Here is a 27,448-nt window from a genome sequence, read left to right as displayed (position 1 = left end):
GTTTTTGGTTAACCGAATGATTTATAAACAATAATGTGCCAGTGGTTTATAGTTTACACAAACAGTACACCCAATACTACAAGCGGCAGAAAAGTTTACTGGAACATTTGACTTTATTTTTAAAACCCTAAGGAAGGGTTGGTTTAAACATAAACTGCACAGGGATGGACGACAGTTATGATACTGTCTCGGCTCCTCGGGTTCGTACACTAACATCAGAGTCGGTGGCCCGAGTCGACTTCGACGGTTCATCCCCCGTATGGAACGGGAGGTAAAAATTCTAAACACCCGCGAATCCCCTGTCAGCGGGTTTACTGGATGATTTTGTATGCATATATGTTGAGGACCTGAAATCAGATTTAATTTTCTAGTAAAGGGTAAGGCCTGGCCAAATCAAGATAAGGACTCGGATTTCATCACCGTTTCCTTCTTGCCCTCCTTAGGAACACGTAACCTACGCGAACCTAAGCCTTAAAATACTGACTAGAACGAGGCCGATAGGGTAACGAGCTTAATAGGAAAGTCATTCGAAAAATATTGGTTACTCTTTTAAGCATACTTCGAAGTTCATGATGGTTTCCGTGAGTTGAATGCGTGACTGCGCCGCCTTGTAATGTCGGTGAGGCCTTGGTATCAAAGCTCCACTGAGCTTCCCTCGCCTCTATTCAACTTACTTTAACTCGAATTGATTCCGGAGGGGTTTGCTCAAATTGTAACGAATTCCCTTTCGAAGGATTAGAAGCTGGTATAGAAACAATCTAAGGGAACCATCATGCTTTTTGTTTGCTAGATAAAATAGGCTTGTTGTGGTCGAGTCAGCCTTGTTTGTGCTTGTGTAGAATTCCCTTGCAGTTAGGATGTCAAACTGGTATTATAATAGCCATCACAATGAATATGAATATCCAACTGAACAATATGGACATCACTCTTTTTATGACCATAGTGTGAATGGTGGTTGGGAACGCCAACCTTTCGAAGGTTATGGGTCATACCATGGTGATCCAAATTATTATCCACACGTGCATCGATCATTCGAGCAAGAAAACTATAGTAATAGTTCTTCGTCTCTAGAGGATACAATCAAACTTTTGAAAAGTAGTACTTTTTATGATCCTTCTGTTCCTATTCCTTCTCTAGAAGAGTCCCTCAGGGATTTAGCTGAGTCGACACGTAAGTTAGCTGAATCGACTTATAAGTTAGCTGAGGTGAATAACGTAGTTATGGACGAAAGGACTGCAACAACAACTGAATCTTTAGAAGATATCCTCAATAGATTAAATCAAAACATAGATCCAACACTAAGGGAACTTTCTTTGGAAGAGACCCTTGAGAGGATAGCTGAGTCGACACGTAGACTTGAGTTAGATACGAACGAAAGTATTGCTCAAAATAACTTGAATTGCCAATATAGTGTATACAATAATACCCTTGAGAATGAACATAGTTATTCACATAATCAAGATGACGAGGTTAGAATTGGTAACACTACTTGTTTATATGAGGTTCAACCATTTTCATATTATTATAATGATTATGATGTGGATAGTGTTGATGAAGAATCTGAAGTTTTCAAGCATAGTGATCAGAAATTTGTTACCTCAATTGAGCTTTATAATGACAGTAATATTTCTGGTTCAAATCCAAATAATTTTAATAATTATTCACCTATTCAAAAGGATCAGGATTTGACTAGAAGTATCCCCGTTTTAGACGATGTAGTATTTCCTTTTTACGAAGCCAATGATAGTCTTGAGGAACGAGTTTATTCTGAGAATATTGATTTAGAGTCTAGCGATTTAGAAACATTAGAATTAGAAAAAGAAAATTAATCGATGAGATGAGTGAGGATGAACCCGACTTAGAAGAATCAATTGACCATTTTCAGGAATCTGATGACCTTGAGATTAGGGAAGTTGTGACTAGTCTTTCTAGAGATACTGAAAACTCTAAGTTTGGGGGTGATTATTATCCATGTGCTTTAACTCTTAGAAAGGTCCCTCACTTGGGACTTAACATATATTCCTCAACCATTTTACAAGATTATCTTCATACTCGTTTTCCCGAATCTCATGTTGTCCATAAGGAATTTCAGTTGTTAGAAACCCATCCTCTGGTTGATGTGGTTGACCCAGGATATGATACCCAGATTGATTTTGTTTTCCCACCAAAAACTTTTATTCCAATTGTGGGAACGTTTGAATTTGAAATGTGTCAGTTATTGAGTCTTGAGATTAAACCTAATTACTTTAGAAGATTAGGGTCGACACATTTGTTTAAGGAACACCACCACTCCCATTGTGGTCAGCTGCGTAAGTCAAATTTGATTGACTTAGAGGATCCCCAGTTATTCAGGTTAATTTTATGTGCTTCTAAATTCTTAGTTGAGTATTTCCAGACTCTAGAACCTGAACATTCGGATGTAACTTATGAGGAAATGCAGTCCATGAAAATATTTTATCTAGACCCAGTTATAAAACCTGAACCTGAACCACAGCTAGATGTAGTTGTCTTAAACAGGAAACTAGACAAGGGCGTGCTTTATCCGTTAATTTTCTTGGCATGTTGCAGATTCCTTCTACTTGTGATAGCCATATTTGGTTTTGGTGATCCGCAGTTATTCCGGCTATTACTTTATGATTCTATAAGGTGACTAATCCTTTCTTTATCTGGACGAAGACTTTAAACTTAGCACTTCTTGGGAGGTAACCCAATATTCATGCGACACGATAATATCTCTCCTTATCTCTTTTGGTTCAATTGGTAACAGTTTCTCCTTGTTCATGCTTTTAATTTCATCTTTAGAACATTGAGGACAATGTTAAATTTAAGTTTGGGGGTATGGGAGAAACTTTTTAGTCGCATTTTTGAAACTTCTAGCGTCAGATAGTATCGGGTTAGCTAAGTTTACATACTGTTTCTCGCCAAAAAGATAGAAATTGGAATGCTAAAGATAACAATCTTTTGAGACATTAGAGAAAAATACATTGAGATCTTTGAAATTCAGGAGAGAACTTGTTCCTTTTAGAGGGTAACCGTGATGGACCTAACCATCCATGATGGAAAGGCAAGTAGGTTAGGAAATGCCAGAAAGACAAAGCAACCTCACAATGTAGTCTTAGTTACTGGATTACGACTCTCTCTCAGTAGAAACTTATCATCATCAACAAGCGGAGCGACATCAAAATCTATGAAGAAAGTTGAAAACGTTTAAGGTTTAGAAGCAACAATAGAAAAGAATAATTCAAAAATCAAAGTTGAAGACTTAGTTACAAGAAGTTATAAGACCAAATGATATAAGTTGTTGGAATTCATGATACCAAGACATCACAAGTTGCGAAGATCCAAGTCCTTCTCGCATGGCCATGTAAATTTTTGTCTTGTAATTTTTGTGTCAAAAAAAAAATGAAATGAAAAAAAAATAGAAAAAAATGAAGAAAAAAAAATGAAGAAAAAGAAAAAGAAAAAGTCATCATTACGTTATTTTTGTTCTTTGTTCAATAAGGACATAAGGAAGTAGAAATTTTTAAGTCAAGCAAGAAATCGAAGAGAAGAGTTAATTGTCAAGGTTTTATGAGGTTCGATAGTTTATCATCAACAGTTAAAGACCGAAGAAGACGTCGTTTCTACTGAGCACTATGAGAGAGTCGAAGAAAGATACATTTGGTTGCTTTGTTAGTCTGCTTTCAATCTGGCACAAGATCTTTCTAGCACTGGTTTAACTCATCACACGTAATTAGTCCAGCTGTGTAGCAGGTGTCCCTCTCATCTTTATCTCTCTCCTAATCTTATCCAGCTGTAAATCAACGGACGCATCTTACAATGTTTATCTAGTTGTGTTGCGGATGTGTCTCCCCTTTTCTTTAGTCAGCTTTAGAGCTGGCACCTTTAATTTCTCTGTCATTCTAGTTACTTGGAGATAGGTTGAGAATTTGTATGTCCTCATAGCTCTTTAGATACTTGTGACCAATTAGAAGTCATGGTTTTGTGGGTACACCTCCGGTAAACCCTCCCGAGATTAAGTCGGTTTTATTTTTTATTAGTTTAGCTCGAGGACTAGCAAATAATAAGTTTGGGGGTATTTGATACACACTTTTTTGTGTCTAATTTGATCTCAATACTATATATTGTTGGCACTCGATTTTGTACTAATTTTGGTGTTTTGTGTGCTTGTAGGTATTTTTGGGCAATTTTAAATATTTTTGGGAAATTCGGCTCGAAAAGTTGATAAAGGCACCCTCGGAGCACATTTGCTAAACGGACCCCTGCTTTGGATAAGGGGCACCTCAGTTGGGCACCTGCTATTCGCAGCCCCAGTTTGGTTAGGGGGCACCATCTTCATCGTTCAAATTTCCAGTTTGGCAGGAAAACTGTCTGTGATACTGGCAGAATTATGGTTCACCTTTTGGACGCGATTTTATGAGACTCAATAGCTGGTATTGCATGGGCAGACTTGATTGAGCATAACAAGCTTGGTTTGGGTCTCTGAGTCGATTGGATTTGACTAGTTAACTTGTGTTGAAGTCAACAGGGGAGTACGTGAGCAACTAAGATATTCACGGGATTCCAGCGTAGTTAGACGTGCGCTGCTCGCGTTTGGATATCACTTGGTCTCTGCAGAAGCGTGAAGAAGTTAAATAAGGAAGATTCAGAAGCTGTAGATGCGTGAAGATTTAAAACAGGGAAGAAAATTTCTGTATCTTGCATGGGAGTATTCATTATTGATTGCCAGGATTATTCGGAGTTATGAGGATATATTCTCGGTCAGAATGGGTATATATAGGCTTATGGGATCACATAGAAGGATGATGGAGAGTTAGGGGAAGAAACAGAGCATAGAATAGGAAGTTGCAGGGTTTCTCTGCTGCTGCATGAAGAAGAAAATACAAAGAACATTGCACTATCCAAGACAGTCGTAAACCACTGTCGTATTTCCCTTCAATTGCAACAGTTTCCCAGCGACTGCACAAAAGTCATTGCTGCACTTTCCCTTCGTCGTTCTTAGCAACAGTTGATCTGCAACGTTTATTTTCGTTGCAGTTTTCTGTTTTATTGCACTTTCACCTCTTGTAAGCACTTTTGAGCAATGAAAAATTCTTTTGAGTGTGTTTCCAACATGAGGAGTTAAACCCCATCACCGGGGTTAATGAAGGAAGCCAAATTTCACTAATGTGGTAATTATAGTAATTCTTTTCATGACTAATTGCACAATATTTAATTGAATCATGATTATCAGTGAATGGTTGTCATTTCAATTGATGGGTTATGCTTGCTTAAATGTTTTGATATCCCATGCTTTAGATTTACATCCATTACTTTCGAAATCTATTTTAGGCAATGAATTAGAGTCAACGAAACTTTATATCATGAGCTATTATTGTTTAGAATTGGTATTTAAACTGCATGAAATTGAAGTCTGGTGGAATTCTGAGTCCCGATCATATCTTCAACTTGTGACAATATTTTGTATATATATTTTCTTATTTCTTTTATTTTAGTTTATTAATTCTTAAATAAAATCTCATCAAGTCCGAGTGAACGACAACCTTTTACCACTATCTAAAATTCAATCAATAGCAACGCATGCGAGTTCGACCGAGCAGTGCTTTAACACATAGTTTTCTCCCCGCAATTGCAAGACTTGCATATAGGATCAATGTAGTGAAGATTGTTAGCAGCCTTAGCATTTATTGGGACAATTCCATGAGCACATCTTCGTGAAAAGAGTTTAATGCCATGGGAAGTATCCACTCCTAATCCAATTCTAATACGTAGTTTGAGTATTATTATCGTACTTGTTATCCATTTTTTTCCTTGTATGCAGACTTAACCGTGAGGTCTTCCTTACTAGTTAACTTCCAGATATTATGATCTTCCTCCTCAGCATTTAGATTGGTGTTTCTAATAGTTATCATCTCCTTGTGATTGAACCAATTATCCAGCTTGTGAATATTCTAATTTTCATTGTCAAAGATAAGGTGCTTCACTAAGGTAACATCAGTTGGGAATTTATGGTTTTTATTAGATACATATTAAAAATCATTATTTTAGTCATCTTCCTTAATATTATCATGGTAATCATTTCAATCTTCCACATATTTTTCTTCTGAATATTATCAATCCCTTTCAGAATTCCTTTCCAAATCCGAGAATCACCCATTTTTGATTCGGCGTTTAATCTGAGAATGTAAGACCGCTAAAAATTTGTTTGGCTTTGAGCCCAGGCACAATCTCGGGTTAGAAGCACTTGGATTGCACAATGATGGTCGGATCAAGAATATGGGATATCAAAAATCTCCATATGGATGATTAGGGTTGTTCATGGTCGGTTTTTGGTTCGGTTTCTAGCCAAACCAAAACCGAAACCAATACTATTGGTTTCTAAAAATCTAAACCAAACCAATCCATTAACCATTGGTTTGGTTTCCAAATGGTTCCAGTTGGTTTCGGTTTGTCCCAGTGGTTTTTGGTTAACCAATAATTATGTTAAACAAAAAAAAACACACAAATTTACAGATAAAAAAATCGTAGTTGCCGATAGTATTGGTTTACACAAATTTACAGACAAAAAAAATACAAAAAATATCAAGAATAGTTAAAGCTTACTCTAATTCTAGAGATCAAAAAAATATATATAATATATCTTAATTTAATTATTGACAAATAAAAAAGAAGGAAGACGGGAAGAAAAAAGTCGAGTAGCAGCGGCTATAGTTGGGGGTGGAGAAGGGAGGCGACTCAGAGAAGGAGAAAGAAAAAGAGGGAGAGTATCATAATGAAATATTAGATTTATAGTTTCTATTTATCCTCTAAATCAATGGGTAGAATCTAATACTTGTAAATTAACGGTAGAAACTAAGTTTAAAAATTAATCGGTTTTCTAATGGTTTTTGATTCGGTTTTAGAGGTCAAACCAAACCAAAACCAACACTATCGGTTTTCCACTTTCTACACCGTAACCAATCCATTAGTAAATGGTTCGGTTTGGTTTCTTCCTAATTGGTCTGGTTTGGTCCGATTCCAGCGAAAAACCGAAACCATGTTCAGCCCTAAGGATGATTATTGAAATGAAAAAGATAAAGAGTAGAAATGTGGTGATTGGTCTATCTATAGTGTGTTTTCTTCAAAATAAAATAAAGTAATGCATCAAGAATACTAAGAAATCCGTGTTTAAATTGTTAAACGAATTTGTTTAAAGTTGTTGGCTGATTTTTACAATCGATTAGACCACACTAGGAATTAGGAAATTGACATATTTGGTTAGACTAGACTACGTAAATTTATCTTTAGTACAAATTCATAAAAGAATCTTATCTGGAACAATTAAATTTTGTAAAGATAAATCTTTCGTAACCCCAAATTGTTTGATCCCGGTGAGGTATTATTGTTTCTTTGATTCCATAGATTCTTGATTTCTGCATGCTTGACAATATTTTCTGTAGAGCTAAGATATAAGATGCTCTTGTGAATTTTAATTCAACATTTCTCTTTCAAGAAAACAGGTTTAATAATTGTTTTTGCTCTCTTTATTATACATCACTAGTTTACTCCAATGTCTCAAAGTGCTTACTCTTGAGCTATAAAATTGGAATTTCTAAAGAGCATTTAAAAATATCCAGGTACTTTGGTTATTCATATTATTCTCTTAATTCCCAACTATTTATATGAATGCATGAAATTCATCGCCCAAAAAATGTGAATGGAAAATTCAATAACAGATGAACTAGTTATCATACTATACATGCTTGGAGGCCCAATCATATATTACACATGTTCATGTTTTTCCACTATAGCCAATTTAAAGTTTGCTCACTGTAGTATTAAGGCATGGCTGCTAATGGGGGTGTCGAATTATTGGGGAGGAAATCAAAACACATGTAGGACAAAAACGAAAGTCTTCTTTCTCATATTGGTTTTGATACTCAAGTCTGCTAGTTTCTTTGATATCACTAGGTCTTCCTTTTCTATTTGCGTCCAATAGTTCGACCTCCTCAATAATGCGGAACCCCCATTAACAATGTTGGAAGGTATGACTGGTCCTGCAAATGAGCATAATGATTGTGCATCACAGAGTTGCAGGCAAAGTCGGTACCCAGCCGTAATGGCGCAATGCCAAGCTATAATAGCGCAATGCAAGCCATAATAGCGGTATACTGTATATACCGTCAAGCATTAAGATAGTGGCACCCTGCAGGGCCAATAAAGTGCAAGAGTATCACTACATTGTAGTGACGTTTGGCTAAGTAATGGAGATTATTGGCCGACACAATGAAGCTTCATTAAAGGAAAGGCAAGATGAAGCCAAAGTTACAAGATGCAAGATGCAACATGCGGTGTGGCATGTTGGCAAGTGGCATGTTGGCATATCCATGGAATTGAGTTGGCCCAAAATCAAGGATGGTGCAAAGTGAAAGAATAGACTAAGAGTTGGTCTATGACATTAGTTCAAGGCTAGCCAAAGCTTAAACAGTTGGAAACAAGTTGGTAATGCAAGAGTTGCATTGCTGTTGTCAAGCTAATTGGTGAAGTGAAGCATATGGAACCATGAGTAACTAGAGTGAGCTTAAGGAGCTGGCCTCGATGATTGAAGCTTAAGGAATTTTCGTGCATTAGCTTAAAGTGATAAGCATGCAAGGACAATAGGGCTGAGGGTTGGAGCAAGACAGAATCCAGTATGGCATATCCATGAAATTGAGTTGGCCCAAACTCAAGGATGGTGCAAAGTGGTAGAATAGACTAAGAGTTGGTCTATGGCATTAGTTCAAGGCTAGCCAAAGCTTAAACAGTGCAAACAAGTTGGTAATGAAAGAGTTGCATTGCTGTTGTCAAGATAATTGGAGAAGTGAAGCATATGGCACCATGAGTAACTAGAGTGAGCTTAAGGAGCTGGCATCGATGATTGAATCTTAAGGAATGTCCGTGCATTAGCTTAAAATGATAAGCATGTATGACCAAGAGGGCTGAGCGTTGGAGCAAGAAAGAATCCAGTATGGCACGACAAGTGGTGCAATACGTCTCAAGTGACGGTTGCAAGTCAGTTATGAGCTTCACAAGCATGCCAATGATGCTTGATGAAGAGGAGTGGTTATAACGGAGTTTATAAGCGTGGGAGAAGAGTTCTAACTGCTAGAGAACATGTGTTGGATGATTGGAACGAGATAGAAAAGAAGTGGCCAGTTAGCACAATTAGTGGCGGTTATGGAACTGCTCCATGGGACAGATGGCTGTCTCCAGCGTGTACAACGGTTGTGCACGGTTTGGCCAAGTAAAGTTGTTGTATAAATAGTCCTAAGGAGGGGGAAATTCGGAAGGCTTGAAAGGGTTAGCATATGTGAGAGTGAGGTTTGCATATGTGAGTGAATATGAGAGTTTCTGTAAAACTAAGGCTTGGTTCAAAGGTGAACAAGTCTGTGTAAGTCCCTAAGTGGGCAAGTTTTGTATTTCTTACCTTTGATGAAATAAAATGAAGTGGTTGTGTCATGTTCTAAGTGTTCTTGGTTGGATGATTGTTGTTAGCAAAGTATGGCAAGGATTGAATGCATTATGGGGTGTATTTGGTGAGTTTAGAGAAGTGAAAGAAGGATGTAAAGACTTCCACTGTTTACCTAAAGAGTTGGTTGTTTGCATACGTGCAAACTTATAAGGTTGAAGTACAAGTGGGTGAATATTTGTTCACAGAACCACTGTACTGCCGGGTTACACTTTCGCGAAAAATATCTGGGGTGTTTGAAGGTGTGACAACTACGGGTATCAGAGCTATGTTTGGTACACAGTTCGAGTGTATTTGTTGGATAATACGCTGGTGCTTCTTTCCCTCTAAAGCTATTTTTCTGTGAGCGAGTAAGTGACGCATTATTTTCAGAGTATTGTATTAGAAATGAGTTCTAATAGCATGATGATCGACGAAGAACTACTGGGTACGTTCGATCAGCTTGAGGAATATGGTGATCTTGGCGATTTAACCATTGACTTTGGTGCTGATGGCATTAAAAATCCTCTAGTTTCTGAAGATAAGGGCAGGCTAGACCTACTTGAAGGAAGAACATCATATTGGTTTAAAGAATTCGATAGCAGGGTAAGTGCTGTAGAAGACAAGGTGTCTGATACAACCCTTTTGAATTGTGAAACCAATGCTGAAGTGACTGAATTGGAGGTGCAATTAAGTGACATAAAGACCATACTAACAAACCATGCGAAACAAATGTCAGAGGAAGTGGCAGGCATTCACGGGTTAATCAGTAACAACATGTTTGTAGGGGAAAACGTGCATGGAGAAAGCTCTACTCGAGTCTCCGAGCCAAGAGTTTACGTAGGTTCCAGAAATGCTAGAGAAATTGAGAATTTATTGTATGACGTTGAGGCATACTTTGAGGCGAATGGAACTCGGGAAGAACAAAAAGTAACTCTCACATGCAATTACCTTGGTGGTGATGCAAAGGTTTGGTGGAGAACTATGCTGCAAGAAGATGAAGCTGCTGGTTATGCCGATCCTATGTCATGGAATGACATGAAAAGTGGACTGAGATGTCAGTTCTGGCCAAGCAATGGTACTTGGTACGCAATAAAAAGTTTGCGTAGGCTAAAAATGACGGGTACACCACATGCCTATGCTGAAAACTTCCTTGCATTGGTGCAAGAAGTACGTGGCATGAGTGAATAAGATCAGATGTTCCAATTTCTGGCTGGCGCGGGTTCGAGTGTGATTGCTGAACTCAAGAAGCGCAAAATCCATAGTATCCAAATGGCTATTCAAGTAGTAAGAGGGCTTACTAGTTGCACAACAACTGAAGATGTGCAAAGTTGTGAAGCTGAAGCCAAAAGGAAGGAAAAATCTGTTGGCAGTAAATGCAAGCATGAACCTAAGGAAGATGAACTACTCCCTTCAGCCCGGAAGTATAGGGGATGTTTCATTTGCAAAGGTTTACACTTCGCTAGGAGCTGTCCGCTCAAGGCACACCTTAAGACATCAGTTGGGGATGATTATGGGAATCATTCTAGCAAGACTCGTGAAGGACGAAGTGAAAGTTCGAGGAAGAGGCCTCGCAGTGAAGTGATCGCTCACTTCGACAAAAGAAATTAAGCTAAAAACAAGTAAGTGTTGCTGTCTCCACTGGCGACACTTTGATGCCAAAGGAAGAGTGTTTCTAGCCTTGTTTTATGTAGCTTAAGTTGTTGGTTGTTGCAAACTCTATGTGTAGAGTTTGGTTGTACAAACTTTTATTTGAGTCTTCAAGTTTGTATATACTTTGCTTTGGTGTAAGCAAGTTGCTTTGTTAATGAAGTTTTAGCTTTTCAAAAGTGATCAGTGGATCAATCATGCAATGGTACATGGTGTGTGTTCGTTTATAAAGTCTTGCCTCTTTATTTACGATGTAAATCTAGTTCATGGGGAGATGCTGCAAGTAGCATACTTAGCCTAACGTATGCAATAACAAGACAAGTTGAAAGCTAATAAGCAAAGCATAGGACAAGGGTCCTAGTTGATGTAGAAGTGATGTTGCTGTTTGGGGATTGTGAAATGGCACGACGGCAGATGTGCGGAGACAGTGCAAGCAATACATCAAGTTAGAAATCATTTCATCAGCAAGCATGAGTTGGGTAGAACTCATGGCCTTAGAGAAAGACACACACTTTCCAGGCAACAAGCAATCCAGTTCAAAGAAGTATTTGGAGACATATTGGCTTTGAAGGGATGGCGTATGGACAGCTAACAAGTTAGCTAATAATATGTCCAAAAAATAGTCAGTCACAGTTTTGTAAATGAGTTGTGCAACTCAATAGTTTTGTTGTACGGAAGTTGAGCAAAGAAAACTCACAAATTTAGTACGGGTATGCAAAATGGCATGAGTATAGAGTTTATACTTAGTGGCCACATTCAGAGAAATGAGTTCTTGAATGAGGTTTGCATAATCAGAGTTTGGCGAGGCATGAAGTATTGAATACGGGTGTTTTATGCAAAGAGAACCCCTATTTGCTTTGTGACATACTTAATGAGGATCACGGAGAACAACAGTTCAAAGGCGGGTTGCCAGCAAAATTGATTGAAAACAAGGCCAAGTCGTTTATAAGTCCTTATCATGTTAAGTATGATAGAAAAGGCAAAGTCGGGAGGTGTAAGACTATGGCAATGATCGTTGTGATCAGTAGGAGAAGAATCATTCAGTGCGTACACTTAGGCATAAATGATTCAAAGCGAAATTCAGGCTAAAGGGAATTGGCTAAGAAGAATTTCAGATTGGCATTTGGGTATTGATGCATAATTTGAGTAGCAGCGTAAGCATAGTGCACGACGCCGAAAAGTGGCTCAAATATATGAGATCAATGGCAAAGCAGTAAAGCTAAGTGATGCGGATGCAATGGGAGGGGACCATTGACAAGGGTTTAGTCAAAAGTAGTTGTCGATTTTCAGAGAAGGTTCTGAAAAGCAAGTGAAGCAAAGTTAAGACAAGTATGGTGTTCATACTGGGTCGCGTTCAACGAGGACGTTGAACGGATTAGGTGTGGGAGGTCTATGACCGGTCCTGCAAGTGAGCATAATGATTGTGCATCACAGAGTTGCAGGCCAAGTCAGTACCCAGCCGTAATGGCGCAATGCAAAGTTATAATAGCGCAACGCAAGCCATAATATCGGTATACTGTATAGACCGTCAAGCGCTAAGATAGTGGCACCCTGCAGGGCCAATGAAGTGCAAGAGCAGCACTACATTGTAATGACGTTTGGCTAAGTAATGGAGCTTATTGGCCGACATAATGAAGCTTCATTAAGGGAAAGGCAAGACGAAGCCAAAGTTGCAAGATGCAAGATGCAACATGCGGTGTGGCATGTTGGCAAATGACATGTTGGCATATCCATGAAATTGAGTTGGCCCAAACTCAAGGATGGTGCAAAGTGGTAGAATAGACTAAGAGTTGGTCTATGGCATTAGTTCAAGGCTAGCCAAAGCTTAAACAGTGCAAACAAGTTGGTAATGAAAGAGTTGCATTGCTGTTGTCAAGCTAATTGGCGAAGTGAAGCATATGGCACCATGAGTAACTAGAGTGAGCTTAAGGAGCTGGCCTCGATGATTGAATCTTAAGGAATGTCCGTGCATTAGCTTAAAATGATAAGCATGTATGACCAAGAGGGCTGAGCGTTGGAGCAAGAAAGAATCCAGTATGGCACGACAAGTGGTGCAATACGTCTCAAGTGACGGTTACAAGTCAGTTACGAGCTTCACAAGCATGCCAATGATGCGTGATGAAGATGAGCGGTTACAAAGGAGTTTATAAACGTGGGAGAAGAGTTCTAACTGCTAGAGAACAAGTGTTGGATGATTGGCACGAGATAGAAAAGAAGTGGCCAGTTAGCACAGTTAGTGGCGGTTATGGAACTGCTCCATGGGACAGATGGATGTCTCCAGCGTGTACAACGGTTGTGCACGGTTTGGCCAAGTAAAGCTGTTGTATAAATAGTCCTAAGGAGGGGAAAATTCGGCAGGCTTGAAAAGGTTAGCATATGTGAGGGTGAGGTTTGCATATGCGAGTGAATAGGAGATTTTTTGTAAAACTAAGGGTTGGTTCAAAGGTGAACAAGTCTGTGTAAGTCCCTAAGTGGGCAAGTTTTGTATTTCTTCCCTTTGATGCAATAAAATGAAGTGATTGTGTCATGTTCTAAGTGTTCTTGGTTGGCTGATTGTTGCTAGCAAAGTATGGTAAGGATTGAATGCATTATGGGGTGTATTTGGTGAGTTTAGAGAAGTGAAAGAATGTTGTAAAGACTTCCGCTGTTTATCTAAAGAGTTGGTTGTTTGGGTAGGTGCAAACTTATAAGGTTGAAGTACAGGTGGATGAAGATTTGTTCACAGAACCACTCTACTGTCGGGTTATACTTTCGCGAAAAATATCTGGGATGTTTGAAGGTGTGACAGAAGGTATTAAGGGATGAGTATCGGATGCATATAGTCGTGGTGAGTGCCCTAATCTCGGTACGCGTGTTTTTAGATAAATATAGAGCGCTTGATTAGCTAAAGGGCGTTTTTGTCTCCGTCTTTTAAAACCAGCGTCAACAGAAGATCAACTCCTCAGTGTTTTCTTTGCTCTGCCACCATCTTTTCTTCCCCCTTCTCTATTTTTGCTTCACCACCATCCCGAGCAAGAGGAACCTTTGTTTTCTTTAAGTAAATCGACTCTATGATTTTGGAGACATAATTGGCTTCCACTAGGTAAGGGGTTTTCTCTCAATTTTTCAATTGATGTTTTCTTCGTATTAATGCACTGAACATGCTTAATTCCTCCATGTTTATGACCATCCATACGAATTAGCAAATGGGTATTTGAGATCTATGTAAATTCTAATTTCTATTCCTGAAATTGTTTCAAATTATCTCTGCTGGTTTTGATATTCGGTTTAAACCCTATGCTTTCGGGTGTTTAATCTTTGCATGCGAACTGTGGATAATTTTGAATGCCGTAAATTGTTTTACGGAGGTATAAAAAGTCTATGCAACCATCCAAGTTTTAATCTCCATCAATAGACAAGTCTCGTATTGAATTTCTGAACTAGCCTACCAGCTGTTCGTTAAAATGACAAGACGAGAATATGGAAATGTCGTTTTAACTCTCTTGTGCCTTAGCCTGGAGCATTTGTTTGCTAGTTTGAATCTAGCACACTTTTACAAAAAGGAAGGAATGGGTACTCTAATAGTTTCTTGATTCACTTATATCAACTTATAGGTGTTTGCCATGTTAGTTCACTGAAACAATTGTATTATAGGTGTTTGGCAATTAGGACTGACCCGTTTTGGTTGAATTTTTAGATTTGTACAAAATGCAAGGCTTTGACGTTTTTATGTCAGACTTGAAACAATTGTATTTTTATATGGTAGTTGACATCTTTAGCTAATCACTTCTATCCCAAAACTGTTAATGGTATTGCATTGCTGTTATCCTACTTGAACTTGTGTATCTAATTTAGGGTGCTTCCCTCAAGTTATACAATAAGTGTTGTTCAAAATGGAATTTTATACATTTTTCATTAGTTCCATCTCTTGCTCTAAGTTTTCTATGAGCATGTTTTTCTCTGGACAGTTGAGTTCCATTTCTTTACAGTTAGATGCATGAATTTCAGATTTCCATATTGTTGTAGTAGTGCTTATGCTTGGGTTGACGACGTTTCATCTCAGAGTTTCGCTTTTTCCATGGAGTTCCCTCGTGTTTGTCGTAATCGAGCATGGTCACTCGTATTTCTTTTACAATCTTTTGAATGAATGTGGAACTCTCAAGCTTTATGTATTTCTGATTTTGGACATGCTCAACTCTTTAGTTTATATTCTTTATTGATCACTTTTCTCTGGTATATTATTTTTGTTACACTTACAACCTCTATTGGGTTGTGGCTCACCCTGTTTGGTTTTGTTTTTCACAGATTTTGAGCGGAGTTGAGGCAGTAAGCTTGGGAAGAGCTTAAGGCTTGGAGTTTGAGCAAAAGTTGGTATGTTTGCTTGTGTCTCTATTACGTAATCGATCAGTGGTACCTAGAGTCAGTACTGCTTAGAAGGAAGTAAGAAAGAACACAAAGAAAAGAATAAAACACAAAGAAAAGAATACGAATGATTCTACTAACTTCTTCTTCTTTATAACTGTGAAAGAAAACTCTATTACAAACCATAAACTGGCTGCCTTCTCTAGAAGTTTTTCTCTGTCTTCCTAGCCTAAAATTCTCCTCCTTTTATAGGAGTGTAAACTTACTGGAAAAGAAATAAAACTATGAGTTTTAAACTCATCTAAACTAGGAGTCCTATCTAAGTTAGGAAACCTCAAAACTTGTTGAACAAACAAAAAAACTGTCGACCAACTTCTAGTATCTTCTAGACACTCTCTAGCCTTAACACGGCTCAACTGTTGTTACAATACTCCTGTATCACTCTAATATGTGTATATCACGGGGTTGCTGGTGTAGTTGGATTTGCGTATATCTGTCCATTTACTTGTTCTTTTTGTATATGCTGCCCATGTTTTTGCTGTGTATTGATGTTGTTTCTAATGTGCGACGCACTGATACATTGGTGTTAAGTTTCTGTAAGTTTAAGGTCTGCCTAATACAGAGTAGGTCTGCTGAAAGCTCTAAATTCTTTAAAAGAATTCCATTCTCGTGTACTGGGGGAACATCAAAATATCTAAAATCCTACAAGGGATTTAAAAACATTTTCAAGTCTCACTGTTTTCTCTTCAATTTCTGTAAGGCAGCAATACCCACTTCAAATGCAGTTAAACCCATACCAAAAAGAAGCTTAAAGTTGATGGAAAATCAACCCGAAAAATCACAGATTTAGCTATGAACAGTCTATGCTAAAAGAAGAAACATAGAGAAGCTGTAATTGTTTTACATTCTGTATCCAAGAAAGAGTTTAAGGTAAAACCCAATACATGTATACATTATAGTTGTATTTCCTTATTAAAATTGTTATGCCACTGATTTTACTGCATTTGGGTTTGGTTGTTGAAGTAAAACTTTGAGACTAAACTTGTTAGTATGTATGCAAAATGTAGTAGTTTAAGTGATACTAGACAAGTGTTTGACAAAACGTGTGAGAGAAAAAAGTTTGTTTGTGAAGTAGTTTAATTAATGCTTGACAAGTTTTTGATGAAATCTGCGGAGACTTGGACTTTTCTTTTTAACAACGGGAGATGGTGATTGTTTGCCAGATGAATATGTGTAGTAATTGCTTAATATTTGTATGCTTGAACACATGAACATATACTTTTGGGGTTTCTTTGGGACAACAAGCATAACTTTGGGATAGCTAAACATAAAAACCCTACATTTGTTTTGTGAGTTTATTTTCCATGAGTCCTTACACTTATATGTAAAAAAAAATGCGCTACTTGATATAAAAAAAATGACTATGAATCCCCGATTCACGTTTGAACGTACGATTGATTCTTAAATTTGAAAAACGAGTCACTTCAGGGTTCAATATTTCGATGCCTTTATGACAGTTGGATCTGAAAATAAAATGGGTTATTTATAGTAAATGCTGTGTTGCAAAAAATAGATCTGTTTGGTACATTTATGCCAGTACCTATCTCTTCTAGTACTTTATTTGTATGCAGTTGCCCTAAATTTGTTATTCTTGTTTTATGTTGAGGACTTGCTGTTGCAAATTAGCAGCTACATCAAATGGAAAGCCTATGTAGTCGAGACTTCACATAGAGAAGTGTCTCATTTAATGGAAAACCTCAGCCAATAGATGGCAGAACTACAAGCTAGTCCAAACTGTTTGTTAATATGATTTTGTTGGGCAGGATTATACTATCACAAAAAGTTGGGTCATGTCGATTTTGAGATGTTGGACTTACTGTTTTTTGTGGCCATGACTGTATGTCTTAGTCCTTAGATCATAATATAGAAGGACGTATAACGAGGTAGAGCTGAATTTCTAGTTGCCATGGTATTCCCAATTGATAACCTCCTTGGTAGGATTTAAAATGCTTGATCAATTTCAGAAGTGGTTAAGAATTACAAAAACGAGTGAATAGTTGAAACAATCCTACGAAACTATCAATTTTATTTCATTTGTTTGTGCACTTTACAATTTTAAACCAGTAGTGGCTTTAACGAACCAATATTGAGTCCAATGTTGTTGATATGTACATACATTTTGTTCTTATTATGTATTTATTAATCATTTTCAGGATTTTGGCGACAATTTGTTAGGATGGATATCATATCTCAGCTACAAGAACAAGCGAATACTATTGCATCCCTAGCTTTCAATACTTTTGGAACACTTCAAAGAGATGCGCCACCAGTGAGACTTTCCCCAAATTATCCAGAGCCTCCTGCTAACACTACTACGGAAACCCCAGCTGATATTGCAGAACAACCCAAGCTCATGAGTGCTGCTCTAGTTAAGGCTGCAAAGCAGGTATAGTAAAGCAAAAAAAAGAAGCATCGAATCCCATTTGCTGAACGCGAGAACCCTTATGAATACGCATGTGTTTGTTACACTGATGGTTTGATTGGATGACTGAGTAGTTTGGTTGTATTGTTTCGGTTATAGTAGAATTACTTCTCGAGATACATCTAGTTACACTGACAATAATATTTGACCAGAAAAACGTCTTGCATGTCTGTTTCTGTGGAATATGGATTGCCTTCGAATTTTGTCATCCTTGAACTCAAGTAAACTGATAAGTATGGGAAAATTCGATGCATATTGGTAGAAATAAGAATTTTTAGAATATCTGACGAGCGGGGGAATTACTAGAAATTGTTTGTATCTTTTAGTAAGATCTCCTAGGTGAGATTGTCAATCAGAAATGTTCCAATCTCATCATTTGTGCACTTGACCTAGCATCCGGTCTTGTATACAATAGTAGCAGCACTCGCTTACTTTCCAAGGAGTAATCATCCAGAAGCATGGTTGATTTACAAAGTTTCAATTATCAGTTCTGAGATATGTAGTTCTTTCTTTTTTTTTGCGAACTTATTGTTTTGATGTCTGAATTCGTCATTTTATGTTGATGTTTAAGCTGATTGTGCATTTTTTCTTACTATGTTTACCATACTGCTGGTTATCATCTTCAGTTCGACGTATTGGTTTCGGCACTTCCAGTGTCAGAAGGAGATGAGGAAGCTCAATTAAAACGTATAGCTGAACTTCAGGTATCACTTGAAGCTCAATTACACATGAATATTGGGTATTCCCTATATAGTTTCTTCTCTGACCCTCTTTCCCAAACTTGAAATCCAGGCAGAAAATGAAGAAGTTGGACAAGAACTCCAAAATCAGCTAGAGGCGGCAGGTAATTTGTAAAGTTTAGGGGCAGTTTGTTCATTTTATTCCCCACATCGTTCGTTGTTATGCTGTGTTTCTAGGGCGGGTAATTTGTGATGTATATTGATGTCGATAACTACATTTGTGATTGCAGAAACAGAATTGAGGCAGGTCCAAGGATTATTTAACGAAGCAGCAGACAACTGTTTGAATTTGAAAAAACCTGATTAAAGAGCAGTGAGATCAACAGCCTAAGTATTAGGGTCTTTCAACTTTCTTGCTCCAGCCCAACAACATCAAGATGATTCGATTTTCAAACTCTAATGTCAATACATGATGTGTTAGATCTATGAAGAGGTGGAAGAAGTAGAGCCAACTTTTCTTTTTTCTCGAATAGGTAAAAGATTAATTAACGAAATCACTTAAGTTTTTTTTTTTGAAAGCCAAAAATCCAGTGATGAAATCTGGAGGAGAGCTTAGACAAACACTAGTTATTGAGATCATGCAGCAGTATAGTTGGCTGATCTCATTACAAAAGAACAAGTCCAATCACTGAAACCTTGCGAACCTGTAACACGGTTATACTACTTGTGGTCCATTGGACCCTTCCCATTGAAACGCTAATGGCAGGTATAGCATTTTTGCAACCCCCTATCCGGTCACGCGATTCCTTCGGCTTTAGCTAGAGCTGGCAAACGGGCGGGACGGGTCTGGCTTGTGACCAACCCGCGGGTTACGGGTTAATACAAGTCTGAGCTCGCGGGTTGAAATTCTTCACGGGTGGTCATTTATCCCACCCGTGCCCGTCCCGGGTAAAGCTCGCGGGTTCACGGGTGCTCACGGGTTACCTGGTTTTTGTTGAGTCAACTCGCCAGAAATCGATTTCTGGGCTATTTTCTTCCACATTCAGGGCATCTAAAGTTCCTTTCCTACAAGCTACAACCTAAGTATCTAACATTCATCCAATTCATTTGGTATATCAATTCAAAAACTCAAAATTGCAAAACTAAACAAATTAGTCTTCTTAAAGAAACACAGACACAGTCACACAGATACTATCATAGTATCATACATTCATACTAGACTTACTTTACTAGTCATTAGTAGTTTACTTTAGTACTTAAGTACTTTAGTTACAGTTACACAGTACTTCATCAGTTCATGATGATAATTGATAAATAATGAACATAAACTTCCGAGACCGAGACTGTAGATACCATTGTTTCTAATTTGTATCACCAAGTGCGACAATATCACAATATTAATAACCACTTCCTGCACAAAATATATATTGTGTGGTTAATCAAAAAAAGTGTTAACTATCAAAAAAACATCTCCAATCTCTTTTCTATGCAATATTTGGAGATACTGGTAAGTGATAAAACATTCTCATATTCCATGTTTATCTTTGAGTTGCTCCAACTATTCAATATGAATCTGTAATTTCAAGAAAAAATAAACCAAACAAAAAAAAAGATTCAAGTCAAAAACATGGAATTTGCATAATTACCCCGCTTTATATTGAAGAAGTACGCATACTAACTAGACGCATAAGAACTTACTTCCTCCACATCCTCCACTGCCCCATCCTCCACTGCGTCAGGTTCAAATCCTAATATATCTTCTTCAACGATCACATTGTCCTCATCCATATCTTCTTTTCCTATATGGATCATAAAAACAGCCAATGTTATAGATAAGATTTAGACACTCAACTAAATAAAATATTATTGATTTACTTACCAATTCCATATTCCCAATCACGAGTTGTTATTAACGCCTCAGCATTTTCAGGTAATAAGGAACTGCGAAATCGATCAATCACCCTTCCTCCAATGCTAAATGCAGACTCCGATGCGACGGTTGAAATAGGAATTGACAAAATATCTCCTGCCATTCTTGAAAGTACTGGATATTGTTGTTCATGGTTCTTCCAATAGTTAAGGATGTCTAGTGAATTTAGACAACCTCTGTACGTCTCGCCAAGATATTCATCTAACTCTGACAAGTCAGTTAATACATTACCACCACGTTCCTGTGTTGCAACATATTCCTGTTGACAAGACACTAGATATCAAGACACAGAATGACAGAATCCCAAACAATCCAACAACCAATTCTTGGGTACATTCCTCATTCTATCATAAGTAATTACAATGACAAATAAACGATATGGCATGCTCAGAGTTTACATTGACATATTAAATCTGGGTTCAAAGTTATCATCTTGTATTAAAAAAAAGAACATGTTTTGCAGACTTATACCAATCATGAAGAACTCAAATGAATCAAACTGAACATAAAAGTTGAAATTACCTGAAAAAAATCACTCCCTTCTTGGGCAGCAAAATTCCCACCATTTTGAACACTCAAATTTTGAGCTGCACAACTGTTGGAAGCTCTTGAACTTGACAAGGTGTAATACTCATTAAAAAGTGCTTTTATATTACTATGCACTTTATTAACTTGACATTCTAATTCTCTCTCATCAGGATACAACTTGGAGTAAGTAAATTTCACAAAATTCATTTTCGATCTAGGATCTAACACAACTGCCATAGCCAATATAGGACTCAACTCCTTCCAGTAACTATCAAATTTTGCTTGCATCTCTTTTACCATGTTCCTAATGAATTCAATATTACTTCTGCTCTCTTTCTTTAGTAACACCTGAACTTGACAAATTCTTTCAAAATACAGATTGGAAGTAGGATACTTACTACCAGAAAAAACCTTTGTGAGTTCATGAAACACCTTGAGAAACTTTGTGACTACTTCAATTTGTTCCCATTCTTCATTAGTTGGACAGTCTTCATAGTCTGAATCCACCAACTTCAAATGAGAGAAAACTGGCTTATACAAGATACAACTGTCTAACATAAGATAAGTTGAATTCCACCTGCATAAAACAAACATTCAGTGAGTATCTAAAAAAACATTAATACAAATTATACAATTCTCCAACTTTGTAATTTATAACAGAATAGAAGTGGAATCCCACCTTGTCTTTACGTCTTGCCGAATACCCTTTTTCAGACCAGACATTCCTAAAGTTTCAACAATGTCCAAGAACTTTTTTTTTCTTACTTGGGACTTTTTAAGGGACTTCACTGACGCTCGAATCTTAAGCACGGCTGGATCAATCTTCGTAAGTCCTTCTTTTACAATAAGAGCTAAGATATGAGCACAACAACGCACATGAAAGTATTTTCCATCGTTCAACAAGATCTTCTTTGCAACAAGTCTACTCTTCATAATTCCAGCACAAGCTCCGTTATTTGCAGCATTATCCAAGGTGATGTTGGATACCTTTTCTTCAATTCCCCAATCTTCTATCATTGCAAATAACTTAGAAGAAAGGTGTTCACCTGTTTGAGGTAGTAGAAAGGGGAATAAGTTAACATGAAATTATATTTAAGATAATAAAGAAATAAAATTAAGTGCTTTACCTGTATGAGGTGGTGGAAGGGGAGAGAAATTCAGAAGCTTCTTTTGCAATACCCAATCTTTATCAAGATAGTGCGCAGTTAAGCTTATATATCCAGTAGTTGTTACAGAAGTCCACATGTCTGATGTTAGACATATCCTACCTGTAAGGGTAAGTCATACACATTAGCTAGCACATCATATTAATCAATTACTCATACATAAAAGTATAAACAAATCATATGGGTCATTAGGATTTGAAATTTTGAATCATACCTGGAGCAAGTTTCAATCTGTTGCGAATAACTTCTTTTTGTGCTTTATGTTTCTTTACCACATCGGCTTTCCCAGTATTCCTTGATATTGGTTTAAAGTCATCATTTAAATAAGCACATATATCCCTAAACTCTTTCCACTCCACCAAAGCAAATGGAACATTTCTTGCAATGAGTAAAGCTGAGAACAAATCCCGTAATTTCATTTGATCAACCTTGCGTACACGGGTAGACAGCTGGCTATTTTGTGAAGCTAATATCATCTGCCCTACGTCCATAGACTGACGTTTAATGCACTTATGCCTTTTCATGGCTGAAGTTCCACCTCTTTGGCTTTCATATTTATATCCTACATTACAAGCCTTGCACACCCCCTTCGTTGTACCATCCTTATACTTAACGAGTTTAAAAAATTCCCAAACTTCGGATCTAAGTCTATTTTTATTTCCACGTGCAACTTGTGCAGGTGCACAACCAACAGTTGGATCCTCATTCACAGAATCTAGCATCTCAACATCATCATCATCATCTTGACCGTCACCACTCATAACATCGTTGTAATGGTCTGGTTCTGGTAACTCTTGTTCTTGTACACTTGACATCCTGAAATGGATGGAGCCACAAAGAACAAGTCAAAGAGTCATTCAGAGAATCAGAAACGTGAAAAACTGGCAATGTAAAGAAAAGAAAAGAAAAAATCAACTGTCTATTGAAACCTAACCATATTTCAGAAATTCTAAATCTGTTGTAAGTATTTATACAATTCTTCTTCTAAGCATAATGCTCTGATGGTGGTGGTGCTATTTATGTTGCTGGCTGTGTTGGTGACTAAAAAGTATAGACTACCAATCTATTGAGAATTTGTCACTTGTATTAGTTGTTTGTGTAAAAGCTATCTTCATCAGGTGTATCATTGATTTCTAAGAGAAAGAGACATCACAGAAAAAATTGACCTACCAGTATCGTACCTAATAGTTCATCATATATAAACCTAATGTCAATGAAATTCAGACCTCAAATTCCACTACTGATATAGTCGAATATTCCAACCAAATCATACAGCTAAACAGAACATTGAAGAATAACTTGAACTGAAAAAGATGCAGTAACTGATAGCAATAACAACACATGGAGGCAAAAGGACTCACTCTCTCCCCAGTAGATTTAATCAAAGATGGTGCTTGATGTCCCCCCTGAGTTCCATGGAAAGGTTACAGATGAGATTTTGTTCATCACTAAACAGTAATTAAGTTGCAGGACAGAGAGACAAGAGTATTCAGATAAATTGTGGGGGACAAATCGATAAACACAACCAAAATTACCAATTAAAGAATCTAAATATCCTATGTGCAAACTACAGCAGAGATTACCAACAATAAAATTAGAATTGGGGAAAAAAGGCTAGTATTTCATCTGCTGGTATGAGTATTCTCGGTAGACTGGATGAATAAAAAAAGTAAAGGGGTTAGATTTAAGAAATTAACAATTGATTACCAAAACCCATGTTTTATTTTGATGATATTTACGAGAAAAGAAAAGAAAACTTACTTTTGATTGTAACTGTAAGAAGATGAAATCCGAAATTCAAACACGAGATCTGAAGTTAACCTTTACAGTGAACCTTTAAATACATGAGATCGATCTTCTTCTGCTGTTACACGAAAATTTCAGAGACAAAAAATGATATCTGGAAATAGTGAAGAGAAAAATCTTGGGTAAAACTTTGAAGTATGTTGTTGTTACCTGCTAGCCTTTAAACTTTGATCTTTAGATTTCAATTTGTTGTTCTGTGACTGTGATTCGTACCTGCCATCAAATTCAGAAGACTCAGCAGGGAAGAAGAAAAGAAGAGGATTAGAGGAAGAATGAAGGCCGCAGCAGCTTAGGCTTAGGGAGGTAGGGTTTCCTTCTTCGTTTTTAACTTTTTATATGAGGGAAACAAGATATTGTGACACGTAGTACGTAACAGGCTTACATTACTGTGACATGTAGCGGTGGGGAATGAGCCGGGTTAACCCGCGGGTTTCACGGTACGGGCCGGGTTAACCCGTTTCTTCACAAGCCACTAAATATACAACCCGCGCCCGTCTTGTTTAGTTACGATCCGGGACGGGTGCGGGTTTTCACGGGACGGGACGGGCCAACCCGCGGGTTTTGGCTCGGATTGCCAGCTCTAGCTTTAGCCCATAGAATAGTTTCCAAAGCAGCCACCTCTTCTGCATCTATTGCCTCTGTAAATTCACATCTTTTTTTGGGGAGGATCCCACTGTCCGTACTTGTAAGGCATAGCTATGATCAACTCTAGGCCTGGCAATGGATTGCTCATTTGCTCCCGTGATTAGGATTACCTGTCCATCTGATAACAAGTCCTTGGCTGTTTGGAAGGCATTTAGTCTTTCCAACAGCCTCTACTTCACTCGTCTTGTCAGCAGTCTTTCCAACAGGTCTTGTTTGTTTGTCAGCGCCTCGGCGGTAGCGATGCTTTCTTTATTGTACTTGCATCTTTCCTGCAAGTGCCCTAATGCAGCGTCTCTTAGAATTACATTCCTCTATACGAACTCCCGTTTCAGCGTCTTTTAGAATTGCGTTTCTCCTCCAAGTCCCCTAATTGGCGCTTCTTAGACTTGCACCCTTGCCTGCAAATCCCTGGCCTAGCGTCTCTTGAACCTGCACAAAAAGCTCGTATTTTCTGATTTTGGGCGAGAAAGCTCATGTTGCTCTGGACTTGTACAAATAAGTCTTGTAGGCCCAAGGTCGGGAAAAATGAGTCAAGACGCTTTCTTTCCTCTCATTGCTGCTAGCATATTTTTTAGAAGTATACCATAAGGAGATGCTCAACAACTTCTATTACTCTTGACCTCATAGCATATAAAGCGACCTTCCCGGATTACGATCAGGCGCGCATGGTTGTCAACCGATCTAACGTTGCCCACATTTTCCACCATAATTCACCACTAGGAATAAACAACACTTCCGACCTCTCTACCAAGCATTCTTCCGGGGATGTTTCCCAAGTGGCTCCCTCCAAAGAAGGAAGAAAGAAGCATTTGCGGTTCGTTGCGTGGGCCATGCATGACAAGCAACACACGCTAACATGAGAGATGCTCGATGCCCACTATCACTACTATAATTCTAATTCTATGTCGATACTGGGATCTGAGCAGTTAGGCATGGACCAAAGCAAAATGATATAATAGTTGAGAAACCCTTGTACCACTTGTATGTGTATATTGGTAAACATTTATGGATTGTTAAACATTGTTTAATGCTTAACCTTTCTGTATAACCTTTAACCGAGACTAAATTTAGGCGGTATACATCCTAAATATGAACCAATAGATGATTATGTCGTTTAATTAACCATATTTAATCATGTCGGTATGTGTTTTGTTGCTAATCTATTTGAGGTTTAAACAATGGTTATATGTCAGCATCTTTCTTTTCATAGAAAAAAAAATAAAGTTCGATTAATGGCAATTGGACTCTTTTGATAGAATCAAACAAACAACACGAATCATTACTAAAATTTGATTATTGTTTTACAAGTTGGATTATATTAGAGTTTCCTTAAACAGGTCGACATATACTACATCTTATCTCCATGCTCCTAATTAAGATCCAATTAGTTACTAATTTAAAATATTGAAATGCCACTCCGAATTTTCTTTTTCAACGGCAATCACTTTACCATCCTGTTTGCGCAATAACTATCGATGACAACCCGTATGGTACATGGCATTTCATCTTCATGGGGCTATCTTGTTTTCGTCATAAGCGCTACAGTCGCATGCATGTTTAGTCTATCCTACTATCAGTGTGGCCAAAATATACACGAGTCCAAGTATCTCATATACGCCAACCTCGTACTCCCTCTTGCCGACAAGGGAAACAAAAAACGCTAGAGATCTAGAATCCCATAACTTTTGGCTTTCTCTTGCTTTTCTTCATTCTTTGCCTTTAAGAGGAGGTTTTACTACTTTCACCTCATTTCGAACTTCAAAAACACCATTTTGTCTATAAAGTCGATAAAAGAAGAGCTCGTCAAAGAAACTTGGAATTTGTTTTAATTTTTTAGTTTATATTGATAGAAAATATGGAACCCAAGAAATAGTTGACCTAACGGAAAAAAAAAAACGGGGAAAGAATCATATTACAAGAGAATATGCTTTTGAATTGAATCAAACCCTTGCCCTTTGCTGACTTCAAAGGCCGAATATCTTGTGCTTTGGTGAATACCAACAAACTTGCAATTGAATGATCGTAAAAAATAATACGAAAAGTTGGTTAAAAAGACCTCAACAATTTCTGGGTGAAAAGGATATTTAGATTTTGATACTGTTTAAATGGACAAAAATTTAAAAACAACTAGGATGTAAACAGTTTCATCCTACCCATTTTCAAATACTTTTTCTTATTTTTAATCTACATCAGGATGCATCTAGTTTCATCCTTGCTATTTTTTAAGTTAAGTCAGGATGAATCCAATTTCATCCTTGCTATTTTTTTGGTGTCCATTTCACCCATACAAATTTTTACTCGTCCGTTTGAACCATGTTTTAAAAATATTTGGACAAATGACCCATTTTCCGAAAATAATACAAGCATGTCATATTTTACAGTCATGCTTTTGAATGGGACGGTAAATAAGAAGACACATTCTGATTTAAATTATTTGTTTCTTTTACATTTCGAACTTACAATAATTCATTGCCATAACTATGTTTCTTTCTTTTTCTTTTCGGTTGTCTTTTTCTTTATTATTTATCTAACTATTTTTCTCTTTTGGTTTCTTTTTTTTCTTTCTTATTTTGAGTATTAAATTTTATTTAGCTTCACTTAGTATCCGTAATGCAGGAGCGGAGCTAACCTACGGCACGAGTAGGTAATTGCCTACCCATTCCACTGACTCCCAAGCTCATTTTATGGAAGAAAATAAAAGAAAAATTCTAGCCTTTTAGCATTTGGTTGTATACTCTAAGATAATTTTCCTTT

At 37.5% G+C, this 27,448-nt stretch overlaps 1 protein-coding gene and 1 long non-coding RNA gene across 5 annotated transcripts; one reads left to right on the top strand and one right to left on the bottom strand.

The window, feature by feature from the left end:
• Positions 1-14,012: 14,012 nt before the first annotated feature.
• LOC113308533 (mediator of RNA polymerase II transcription subunit 21-like) lies at positions 14,013-19,131 on the top strand. Of its 3 annotated transcripts, none has more exons than XM_026556985.1 (7): positions 14,013-14,198; positions 15,401-15,466; positions 16,222-16,387; positions 17,671-17,903; positions 18,566-18,643; positions 18,732-18,783; positions 18,910-19,131. In XM_026556985.1, exons 4-7 carry the CDS (start codon positions 17,694-17,696, stop codon positions 18,984-18,986), a joined length of 417 nt encoding a protein of 138 aa, XP_026412770.1. In that variant the 5' UTR covers positions 14,013-14,198; positions 15,401-15,466; positions 16,222-16,387; positions 17,671-17,693; the 3' UTR covers positions 18,987-19,131. The 3 variants fall into 3 exon arrangements, with proteins under 3 accessions (XP_026412770.1, XP_026412771.1, XP_026412769.1); XM_026556986.1 differs by having other exon boundaries at positions 16,218-16,387; XM_026556984.1 differs by lacking the exon at positions 16,222-16,387 and having other exon boundaries at positions 14,015-14,198.
• A 4,472-nt stretch (positions 19,132-23,603) lies between these two features.
• LOC113309710 lies at positions 23,604-24,286 on the bottom strand. 2 transcript variants are annotated; one of them, XR_003340714.1, is made up of 3 exons: positions 24,200-24,286; positions 24,005-24,107; positions 23,604-23,649 (listed from the first exon to the last, which is right to left on the bottom strand). It is a non-coding gene; the product is annotated as an uncharacterized LOC113309710 (long non-coding RNA). The 2 variants fall into 2 exon arrangements; XR_003340715.1 differs by having other exon boundaries at positions 24,005-24,104; positions 24,200-24,272.
• Positions 24,287-27,448: the final 3,162 nt, after the last annotated feature.

Source organism: Papaver somniferum, chromosome 9, assembly GCF_003573695.1.
Source record: "Papaver somniferum cultivar HN1 chromosome 9, ASM357369v1, whole genome shotgun sequence".
NCBI classification, from domain to species: domain Eukaryota; kingdom Viridiplantae; phylum Streptophyta; class Magnoliopsida; order Ranunculales; family Papaveraceae; genus Papaver; species Papaver somniferum.
The sequence above is the reverse complement of the archived record's forward strand: the minus strand, read 5'-3'. Positions and strand labels throughout refer to the sequence as shown.

Bases quoted from the DNA above. Each gene is read 5' to 3' on its own strand.
- LOC113308533 (XM_026556985.1), top strand. From the start codon at position 17,694: ATGGATATCATATCTCAGCTACAAGAACAAGCGAATACTATTGCATCC. The intron at 18,644-18,731 runs GTATCACTTGAA...CTTGAAATCCAG, and splicing joins AACGTATAGCTGAACTTCAG to GCAGAAAATGAAGAAGTTGG. The intron at 18,784-18,909 runs GTAATTTGTAAA...TTGTGATTGCAG, and splicing joins AAATCAGCTAGAGGCGGCAG to AAACAGAATTGAGGCAGGTC.